Here is an 11537-nt window from a genome sequence, read left to right as displayed (position 1 = left end):
GCTGAACTTCCTAGGAATTTGCTGAAGGTGAAGGCTGCAACTGACTCGCTGCAGTGAGCTTCATTTGTCCCAAATGAGGTCAGTCCCGTCTCAGTAAGAGTGGCTGGGTAGTGTAGCAGACAAGATGGAGGTCTTTCAGAGGTAATTAGAAATTGCAGGGGAAGGGAAGAGATGGATGCTGAATAGACTTGGGGGGGGGGGGGAGGCTTGACCAAAGGCAATTTTCTCGGAACCCTGGGGAGGCAGCTTTATTGTTACTCACAAAAAGTTTTATTTTCTAGCGATGGTTACTGACCTTCAACTGAAGTGCTAGAAATTTGCTTAAAGCCTCGCCGTCCCTGTTGTTGCAGACATGACATTTCTGTAAGAAGAAAGGAGCCACCGTTGGGTGTGAGAAGCCACGCTGTCCCAGGAGTTACCATTATTTCTGTGCGCTGAAGGACAACGCTGCAAACGATGAAAAGCCAGGCTCTTATAGGTACTGAACTAAACTCTTTTTGTGAATTCTGTCCCACCTTGGGTATTTTATCTTGGGTGGCCTCTTCCATTTGTTTGTGGGTTGGGACCATCCCTTCTGGTGCATGATAATAATGCTTTCTGGTAAGAGGAATCTGTTCAATGGCTAGGCAATATCAGTAAATGTGGGAATGAAAAACTCTTGTGAGGCATGCCCGGGAGTTCAAGTTCTCACAGGGAGATTGGCAAGCAGTGCACAAAGTCTGCTGAGTCTGCTGGTCTGCTGAGAGTATAAACTTGGCTACATTCGGGCAAGATAGGAGAGCTTCAGTGTAAAGAACATTCTGTTTAGAACATACTGTAATCCTAGTTAGAGGCTTCTATTCGTAACGTTTTCACTGTACAGGGCAGGGGGGGGGAGAAATATGTGAGTCTGCTTTAATAAAACGCTGCTGACATCCAGTTCAGGAGAGACAGAGAGGTACAGAGAGAGCTTGAGAACTTGGTCAGAGAACTTCGGCAGATCTGTGTGTTGTGTTGTTTATTTGAACCTCATACCTACAAGCTCCCATCTCTAGTTCCAGCTCCTGCCAACCTAGCAGTTCGAAAGCAAGAAATTGCAAGTAGATAAATAGGTACCACTTCGGTGGGAAGGTAACAGCGTTCCGTGCGCCTTGGTGTTTAGTCATGCCGGCCACATGACCACGGAAATGTCTTCGGACAGCGCTGGCTCTTTGGCTTTGAAACGGAGATGAGCACCGCAACCGTAGAGTCGGATTTGACTGGCTTTCGAGCAAGGGAACCTTTACCTTTACCTTACCTACAAGTGAATCCAAACAATCCCGCAGTGTCATGAAACGGAGCCAGTCACCAGCAGTGTAAGTCTTTGATATCTCCTGAACTGAGGCTGACTAAGCCCAGGGCCCTGATCTGGATAGATCTCAGAACCTAAGGAGGGCCAGCCCTGGTTAGTCTTTGGAAAGGAGACCAGCAGAGAGGCAGGCAGTGGCAAACCCCCCGTGAATGTCTTGCCTTGAACCCATACGGAGTCAGCAAAATCATTTATTATTTATTTATTATTCAGATTTCTCTCCCGCCCTCCCCAACGGGCTCAGGGCGGCTAACAATAAGGGCACAAAGCCATAATAAAACAGTTAAAAGCAGGATAAAACAATACACAATTACAATGAAGTGCTGGTGCTCTGAAAGATCATAGTTCCAAGATGGGTTCTGGAAGATGGACCCAGAACAACGAAGCAAGTTCCAGGACCAACACTGCCCTCCGATCTTCGGCCCAAGGCCATCATGCACCCCGATGGCAGCCCGCACTTTGCGGTAGCGGCGCAGTGGTGGTACAATGGCGGCGGCGGCTCCTCCTCAATATATTGCATCCATATATCTTACCTTGTTTATCGGTTAACGTTTAAAACGTTAGACTGATTCTTCTATGATGTACAAGGTGCTTTGATGTGATTTGATCCTTATCGCTTGTTGCTGCTTGTTTTGTTTCAAAGGTTTATTGCTGTAAATGTTTATTCAAATAACACATTTAAAATTAAAAACAACAACAACATATGGAGTCACCATATGCTGGGGGTTGAATTTGGGACCTTCTGTATACAAACCGGGCGCTCGACCACTGAACCGCAGCCCCTGTAGCAAGCAGAGGTTTTCCGTTGCTATTCACATTTTCAGTCAAGGTCTGAGGCAGACCTTTTGCAATGTGGTGGCCAAATAAGAGCGAAGTATCTTAACACTCTTAAGCCGAGGAAAGTTTCTGAGCATATATTTTACTGGGCCGTTTTTGTCCCTTATTCTCTGGGACCAGCGTGGAAACAACTTAGCCACCACAACGGCTTATGCGAGTCCTGAGCTGGAGGGGCCAGTAGAGAACCAGGGAATGGTCATCAAGGTCTTGGGTGACAAACTGAGCACCGATGATGATTTTGGAAACGACCCTTTTGAAACGAGCGGGATGTGCTTCTAAGCAGACATGGCTAGGGGATCAAGGCCCGGAGCGCTCAGTGCCCCAAGCCTCAAAAAAGTGATTCTGGGAGAGGACGGCAGAAGGCACAGTGGACTCCAGAGACAGGTTGAAAGCCTGCTGCTGAGATGGTTAGCTAAAGGAGAAGGGGGAATGTTGTAGCCGTTAGTCATTGTTGTGCACAGGGGTCATTTCGTAGAAAAAGAGGTGCAGGAGCTCATTAGCATAACTCATTAGCATAACTTATTTGCATATGCCACGCACACACACCCCTGACATCACCGGAAGTGTGTCAGAAGACAACACCCACCGCTCAGGCTCCACTGGACTGTTTTGGATTGCTAGCTATTGGGGGGGGGGGAACGTGCAGATCTGTCCTCGCAGAGGAGGGAGAGCTTGTACCTGAATAAAACTTGGTCTTACAGGTGCCACTGGACTGTTTTGGACCAGGGGGCTGGGGGGGGGCTCTGCAACTTACCTGGCTGCTTCTTGCTCTGACTGAGGGCTGCTGGGAGCAGGGGGTGGGGCTTGTTGCATGTGCCCGCCCCCTGGGCTCTTTACTGCCAGAGCTCCGCTCCTGTGTGCTCCTGCAGGAAATGACCCCTGGTCATGCAATGTCATAGTTTATTTACATTTGCCAAACTAAAGTGGGGTTTTTTTTTTAAAAAAAATGCTTTTCTCTTTCAGAAAGAATAGAATGAAGTCTTGCTAGAGTTGTCAAACATCTTGTATTTCCATTGCTGAATTCCTTTTTCACATTGCCCTTAAAGCAAACGGGGGAGGGGGAGGGGCACTGTATTTGGTTCCTCCCAAGCCAAATCCTCTTTCTACTGAGATAATATTGTCTGTATATTTGTTTCACTAATCAGTGAGTACTGCTGTATTAATCTCATGTATTTTATCTTTAACATTTTCCCAATGTTTTTAGAGTGTACTGTCGAAACCATGACCCAACTAGAAGGACCAGTCTTAAAGGTGAGTTTCATTGTATGGCTGTCAACTGTTAGCATTGGGCAGCCATTGATTTGAAGCACAACAGACGAGAACATCTTGGGAGAAAATAGGCCTAATCATAACTACTTCCTAACTAGTGGGATGGCTAGCATTTCCGTAACGTCCCTAGGCATAGTTTTTGTTGTTGTTGTTCAGTTGCACAGCCGAGTCCGACTCTTCGCGACCCCATGGACCAGATCATGCCAGGCCTTCCTGTCTTCCGCCGTCCTCTGAAGTTTGCTCAATTTCATGTTCGTTGCATCTATGACACTGTCTAACCATCTCATCCTTTGCTGTCCCCGTCTTCTTTGACCTTCAATCTTTCCCAGCATCAGGGTCTTCTCCAGTGAGTGCTCCCTTCTCATTTGGTGGCCAAAGTATTTGAGCTTCAGCTTCTGTATCAGGCCTTCCAGGGAACAGTCAGGGTTGATTTCTTTTAGGATTGACTGATCTGATCTCCTTGCAGTCCAAGGGATTCTCAAAAGTCTTCTCCAGCACCATACTTCAAAAGAATCTATTCCTCGGCACTCGGCCTTCCTTATAGTCCAACTCTTGCAGCCATACATGACTACTGGGAATACCAATGCTTTGATCATGCGGACCTTTGTTGGCAGGGTTAGTTCGATTGAATTTTGGTACCGTGTGATGCCTTAACTAGGGGTGTGTGATTGAATACTGCCAACCCGATAAAATGCCCAATATTTCTGGGATCTGATTGGCAGTATCTGATAGTAAATAAAGTTGACAGTAAATAAAGGTCCTCGGCAGTTTAAAGGGCTCCTGTGCCACAGACGACTGGGGCAAGCCTCTGGAAGCCCGATCTGCCCGCCCTTCTTTTTTTGTTTTGTTTTTGACAGCGTTGTTACCGGAGAGGGTTAAGCCCTCCTGAAAAGTCAGAAAGCTAAAGCAGGGCAGCTATCCGCTGTGTTTTTATGATATATCTCATGCTTACTTGCTGAAGTATTACAAAAGCGTGGCCTTTTATACTAAGAATCAAGCCTGCGTCTGCCCGTTTCACCGCCACGGAGCTCAGCGTGGTGTTGCGTGGTTCCGCTCTCCCCCATTTTACCCTCACAACAACCCTGTGAGGCAGGTAAAGGTAAAGGTTCCCTTGCTCGAAAGCCAGTCGAATCCGACTCTAGGGTTGCGGTGCTTATCTCCGTTTCCAAGCCGGAGAGCCAGCGCTGTCCGAAGACGTTTCCGTGGTCATGTGGCCGGCATGACTAAACACCAAGGCGCACGGAACGCTGTTACCTTCACACCGAAGTGGTACCTATTTATCTACTTGCAATTTTTTGCTTTCGAACTGCTAGGCTGGCAGGAGCTGGAACTAGAGACGGGAGCTCACTCCATCATGCGGCACCCGGGTCTCAAACTGCTGAACTACTGACCTCCCACAGCCTGCAGTTCAGCGTCCTAACCACTTGAGCCACCAAGCGTGGAGAACAGAGTCCTGGGGGAAAGGGGGTGGAGCTTTGTAGGCAGTTTGTGTGCTGTGGCTGGTTGTGCCAACTTGGGGGCAGGGGACAACGACGGACCTGGCCGATGGCATCCTCAGCTCTCTCTCAGGGACAGTGAGTCTTAAGCTGCTGTCTTGTTGAAACTCCAACAACCCATAAAGCACCAGAGGAGACAGGAAAAGTTTGTTCTGAATTCCCTCATCAGCCTTGTGGAGAAATGCAAGGTCCATTGGCAGAAGTCTGGCAGAACTGTGCAGTAGGGGGGGAAAGCCTCTGCCCCTTGAAAGGAAGCGTTCCTGGCCTTGACCAGGGTTCCCCTTTGCCTCTTCCGGTCTCCTTTGCTCAACACTGGATTCCACACATCTTCCTGGGAAATAAATCGTGGCTTAGTAATAGGCTTTACAACAGCAGTAAAGGATGGAGCTGGGAACGCGATTCCGAGGGTGCATTTCTTTCTGTTCCTAGCCAGGGTGGAGTTTTTGAGGAAATGCAAGCGGGCCGGGCTTCTCGATGGGATCTTTAAGGAGATGGCGGAAACACTTCACCTGACCCAGGAAAAGCTGAAGGAAAAGCTGGATGATGACAGCACTCCAAAAGCAGGTACCGCAAACAGGGCCACTTTTGCCTCCAGGTCTCCTGTTTAGCACTGAGCAAATCCTGCAGTCCCGGGCTCCTCTTACCCTGCAGGGGCGGAATACGGATCTTCTATGAAACCCAAGCACGAGCAAAGAGTGAAAGCATGACATCTAGGTTTCAGATCTCTTTTCTGACAAATCTCTTCATGGGATTGGTTTGGCAGAAGAAGTTATTGTTTTTGGACATACTTTAATAGGGGAGGGTGTGTGTGAGGGAGAGTTGTTAAAATGCTTTCAAGGAATCTGAATGCCTGACGAAAGATGTGTCTGACTGAGAGGCCTCTCTGGAACATCTTTGGTGCTTGAGGGAGACCCACCAGAGGCTGGTGCCAAAATGTAGTGACCTGCAGCCACAGGGAATGTGTGTTCCCTTTAACTGCATTCCCAAATCTGTCGGCTTGAGACGGGCGGCCTCGCCCTGCCAGCCGTGCTGCTCTTAGTCCAGTCAGAAGTGAAACCCACTCATGTTATTGGCCTGTCCTTTAGGCCAGTCCAGACGGGCAGCCCCCGACCCCTCTTCTGGTACAACAAACTGCCACCGTTGGTGTCCAGTGAGTCAGCCGAAAAAGGTTTCTGTGAAGGGTCTGGGTGTTGTGCGGCAACATCAGCCTTTTCTCTTTTCATTTTGCCCAGGCAGGAGATGCGTATAAATTCTCCCATACTGCTGGAATATTTCTTGTGTGGTGAAGCTTTGGGGGACTTGATGTCATTGCTACTCCCTTTATAGTAACTCTCCTAAAAAGCATAACAATTGAACATGTGAGTTTTGGACTGAAGCTAATGCTTATTAATCCCTGGTCTAAGTTTCGTTCCCAGTCTGGGTTAAAATGGAACACACCTCACTCATGCAAATTCATATAGTTCTCGTTAAAGTCTATGTCAAAACAATACTTCTCTCTGAGACTCGTACCAGAAAACCATTCTTTCCTAGAATGGTGATCCTTCTGATAAATGTAAAGGAATAGTGTGGCATCTGGGTGTGTTTTAAAAAAATCTGTGGTATGTTAAGAGAACAGGTGCTTTTTTTTAATCCTCAGAATACGAAAAGACGGTAATATCCCTTTTTGACTGCAGTCTGTTTGAAAATGCTGCTACAGGGGGCAAGCAGAGAGGCCGGGTGGCCCTTGAATGGCTGTGCTAATCCTAAGGCACAGGGGAGCCCTCGGCTGTAGCACTCGGTGGCACAACTCAGGTGACTGATACTGGTGAAGGGGGGACTAGAATTTGTGAAGCCCAAACACTGGCCTCTTTCCCCCCAGCACCTGCTGAGTGTTAACATGTTCCTTCCGAGGGCTGGAAACAGGAGCGCTCTTGCTTTACGGCTGCCTGCAGGTCTTTTGTTTCTCTGTGTCATTATTACCATGAAAGGTTTGAATCCTGAAAAATCCCAGTGTCACCATTTGTGGCTTGTTAATGTGACTAGGAAGGCTTCAGGCCGTCAGGCAGATGACGGATCGTCTGCAAATGTACTGCATTTGTTAACAAGCAGTCTTTTTCATTTCTACAGGAACAGAGGAAAAAATTCAGGAACTCCTGGAAACACGGAAGAAATTGGATACCGAGATGGCAGCGGTGGATACCCAGATAGAGCTTCTACAAGGTCTGAAAGCAGGCCTGCCTGCCTCAGAAAATGCATCCAGCAGTACCTCTGAATAAGCGACATCTTTTTGCAGTACAGCTCCCATGTCTCGTGTCGATTTCAAAATACGCGGATGACCATTTACTGGCTGGCTTTTCATACCTCTTTTGTGATAACTGTTAGCAGTGGAGGACATGGCGCTGTCTCCGGTCTCACACTTGAGAGATGGCACCAAAGAGTAGACAGACAGAGACGTCAGGACACACAGAGCCTCCTGTCCTTCCTGCTATCTGATCCTTTCCTTTGAAGTAGAATGCTACTCTTAGGGGCAAGTTTCCTCTGCTTCCGCTCTCTCACTTTTTCTCTCCCGCACGGACACAAAGAAAAGGTGCATGATCTCTCCATCTTGCACCATGGAGGCTGGACATGCGTCCAGCATCTAACACCAACTAGTTAGTTAGGGTAAAGGTAAAGGTTCCCTTGCTCGAAAGCCAGTCGAATCCGACTCTAGGGTTGCGGTGCTCATCTCCGTTTCAAAGCCGAAGAGCCAGCGCTGTCTGAAGACGTTTCCGTGGTCATGTGGCCGGCATGACTAAACACAAAGGCGCACGGAACGCTGTTACCTTCCCACTGAAGTGGTACCTAATTATCTACTTGCAATGTCTTGCTTTCGAACTGCTAGGTTGTCAGGAGCTGGAACTAGAGATGGGAGCTCACTCCATCATGCGGCACCCGGGTCTCGAACTGCTGAACTACTGACCTTCCACAGCCTGCAGTTCAGTGTCTTAACCACTTGAGCCACCGCAGCTCCTAGTTAGTTAGGGTAGGTAATCTGTATCTGTCTTTTACCTGCACTCTCAAGCATGTATTGCCTGTAATAAAAGTTGCTTATTAGTTTTAGAACTGACTGCTGACTCCGTGTAGCTTTGTAAGTCTGTCGCCACACCTAGCCCCAGCTCTGCTACGTTAAAGCCTTGAGCACTCGGCTACTTTCTGTGGTTCACTGGCTGTACCAAGTCCAGAGAACCCAACAATAACTGCCCTTTCCTGTGACTTGGGAGAGAGAGGTTTTTGCTGAAAAGCAAAAAATCATTTTGCATGTTCTGCTCTCCCCAGCATCATGAGGACTGCTTCTTCCTTCCATCTACGCCCAAACTGGCTGTCTGCTCAGTTTTATCACAGGCTGTCTTCTGGCCACTTGTAGAAGATAGCAGGCAAAGCCGGGACCACACAGCGTGGCAAGATTACAAGTAACAAAGGAACAGCATGTACAATATTTACTGCTTACTGATAATTAGAATTTACTACCATATAGCATATGAAATTCCAACAATATAACGTTACAGTAATGCAAAAGTATAAGTCTCCAATTGTTGACAAATATAAAGGTTCAAATGGAAGGAACAATAAATGGTTAACACCTATTTGAAAGCTTGTAAAAGTAGCCCAAATGTTTTTTTGGGGGGAGTAGCTCCCAATATTTAACCATGGACAGTGTAGTCCAGTTACAGTGCAGTGTAGTCCAATTACAGTGTAGTCCAATTACAATCAGCGACCAACATGTGTCCAGGTTTTCTGCATGTTTTAGTAGCCTTCTTCCAGGTCATGATTTATCAGTGGAACCAATGCTCAAGAGTAAATATTTTGATAAGCAGCACAAAACACTTGTCTGTTCTCTCATTTGGCAAATAGGTTCTCAGTAAATATTGTAACCGTTGTAGAAGATGGCAGTGACCAGTCACTTGGACCCTTGAGGTTCTTCACTAATGGGGCCCCACCCTCCACCTCTAGCTTGCAATGGAGACTCTGGCAAAATGGTTGCACTGTGGTGACTTCCTGGTACTTCCCTACATTTCCTCCCTGTCCGCCCCTCAGGACCCATAAACAGGATTTAAGAGAGATGACTCATATCAGGTCTTGACACTTTCTACATGCGGTTTTATAGAATAAAACATGTCAAAGTTGACGTGGTTGTAACTGTGATAAAGGGCAGGACATTGGTTGGCTATGGATCCCAGCAGTGCCTTGTCCTGTGAAAATGTGCCAAGGAAACATTCAGGTCCTGCTGGTTCACCCTCTAGGCTAACAGCTTTGTTCAGTCCTGAGTAGTGTTGTATGCACAGTTTATATGTGACACTGTTATGCACTCAGCACTGTCTGCCTTAGTAGACTAACTTTAGTGGACTCAGCACCTATGCTATACACAGACATACAGATATGTTAAGTGCCATTGATGATTCTAATTACAGAGATAGAAATCAATTATGAATATATATCTTCAGGTATTCACTTTGGTTCAATGCTTAAATGCATTCTGAGAAAAATACTAAATGCTGACAGGCAGTAACTGATTGCTTATGACCTTGCTCGTGATGGCTATATCTTGTGGCTAATAGCCACTGATGGACCTCTGCTCCATATGTTTATCCAATTCCCTCTTGAAGCCGTCGATGCTTGTAGCTGCCGCCACCTCCTGTGGCAGTGAATTCCATGCGTTAATCACTCTTTGGGTGAAGTACCGCACATGTTTCTGATGTCGGCTCACTTGTGTTAGATGGAGAACATACTGCATGATGTACCCATATCTGTTACATTAGATACTTTTTGGAACTTCACAGCCTGAGAAGAAGAAGGCCTATTGTTTAGCTGTAGGAGGTACATTTTTGCCTGTGAAAATCCAACCCACAGGTTCGGGCCCAATCAGAATGGTGTGATGGATATATGACAAAGTTTGATGGAACCAATAATTCTGATTTATTTGCAAAGCGTCATAGTGGGTTTAAAACCCTATGTCTCCTATTGTAACCTTAGGGAAGAGCTGTGGGTATTCGAGGATTCAAAACCTTGTTGTACCTGTATTTTTCCTCCTTTATTAATAAAGTTTTTAGCCTGGATTCTACTGTACAGGACTGCTGAGTGCTTTCTCAAATTGGGCTGGGGAGGCACAACCCGTGACGGAGTTTCTGTCTTACAGTAGGGCTGGAAGGGGGTGCCATTTGAGGGAAAATGGCGTCGCCCCGCCCCCAGCATGTGACATCACTTCCGGGTGACGCACGCAGGGCGTGCGCACACAAAGAGGACGCCGGCCGGGAGCCCCCCGCTCCCGGCAAAAAGTAAGTTGGCAACCCTAGGGAAGTTATGGAAAGAAAAATGAGCTTCAGCAAGGAAGAGAGAGCTTATCTGAACCTGGTCAGCTGGATCGGCTGGAGTTGTTTACCAGAGCCCTCTCTTTTGGGGCATGGGGGTGTGAGAGGAAGCTGAGAGACATGGCGGCGAAGGTAGTAGTATTTATCCTTGAGTTTTTAAAGACCGCCTTTTATATTAATGATCTTTTATTAAGCATTTTGCAATTGTATAACTAAGCAATGCATCAGTATTCAAACAGTTCTGAGTATAATAATCTTTAAGACACCAGTGCCCACTCTTGTAAACTTCTGGTTTTCCAGGCTGTGGAGAAATGCTATCTTGTGTGTAGGTTTAACTTTGTGTGGGCTGGATGGGAGGAGACTATCAAACTTTAGGTAGGCCTCGGCCTAGCCTCCTCCTAATCCCCCCCCCCTTCCTGTCTCCAATCAGTAATCTGAGGGCAACTCCAGACAGAGGACAGGAAATCCATCAAGGTTATCAGGAGATCTGCCCCAGAAAGCTGCAGGAGGGGAGAGCCAGTTCCTGGGTGGGAACTGCTGTTCATATTATCGACTTTTGGGGTGGGAAGCCTGTTAGTCGGTTGGTTGGTTGGAGCTTGCAAGAGACAAAGAGGCAGGAACAGCCCTGTCCCCAGGCCAGAGAAGGGGGCCATTTTTGACAGAGGCCATTTTTTTGGGGGGGGGGAGATATTTGTCCAGCTTACTCCAGAGTAACAAAGTAATGTACTTGCCCTGCATACCACCTAGATAGGGCATGAGTTTAGAGGTGGGAGATGAAGCATTCTGTCAACATTATTTTATGTCTTCGGTTCACTTCTGATGTGCCTATATATATAGTTGTGAGTTTTAAATAAATAAGAACGTAACATGCCAATGTTGGATCAGGCCAATGGCCCATCCAGTCCAACACTTTGTCACACAGTGGCCAAAAATACTGGGTGCCATCAGGAGGTCCACCAGTGGGGCCAGGACACTAGAAGCCCTCCCACTGTTGCCCCCCCCCCAAGCACCAAGAAGACAGAGCATCACTTGCCCCAGATCAAGAGTTCCTATCTATACCTTGTGGCTAATAGCCACTGATGGACCTCTGCTCTATATGTTTATCCAATTCCCTCTTGAAGCCGTCCGTGCTTGTAGCTGCCGCCACCTCCTGTGGCAGTGAATTCCATGCGTGAATCACTCTTTGGGTGAAGAAGTACTTCCTTTGATTGTTGAAGGAATGAAGTCCGTCTGTACGACGTAGTTCCCCCAGCTACTTGGAAACACTAGGAGTGGGTCAGGGAA

The 11537-nt window shown here is 47.3% G+C and overlaps 1 protein-coding gene across 1 annotated transcript; it reads left to right on the top strand.

Annotated features, from left to right (window-relative positions):
- Nucleotides 1-356: 356 nt before the first annotated feature.
- LOC107119300 (PHD finger protein 11-like) lies at nt 357-7386 on the top strand (the record flags this gene model as incomplete). Its single annotated transcript, XM_015421766.1, has 5 exons — nt 357-478; nt 3369-3415; nt 5359-5493; nt 6566-6640; nt 7036-7386. Coding segments are annotated over 5 exons (528 nt in total), but the record flags the coding sequence as incomplete, so codon positions are not given.
- Nucleotides 7387-11537: the final 4151 nt, after the last annotated feature.

Source organism: Gekko japonicus, unplaced genomic scaffold (assembly GCF_001447785.1).
Source record: "Gekko japonicus isolate JY-2015 unplaced genomic scaffold, Gekko_japonicus_V1.1 scaffold4368, whole genome shotgun sequence".
NCBI lineage: Eukaryota > Metazoa > Chordata > Lepidosauria > Squamata > Gekkonidae > Gekko > Gekko japonicus.
The sequence above is the reverse complement of the archived record's forward strand: the minus strand, read 5'-3'. Positions and strand labels throughout refer to the sequence as shown.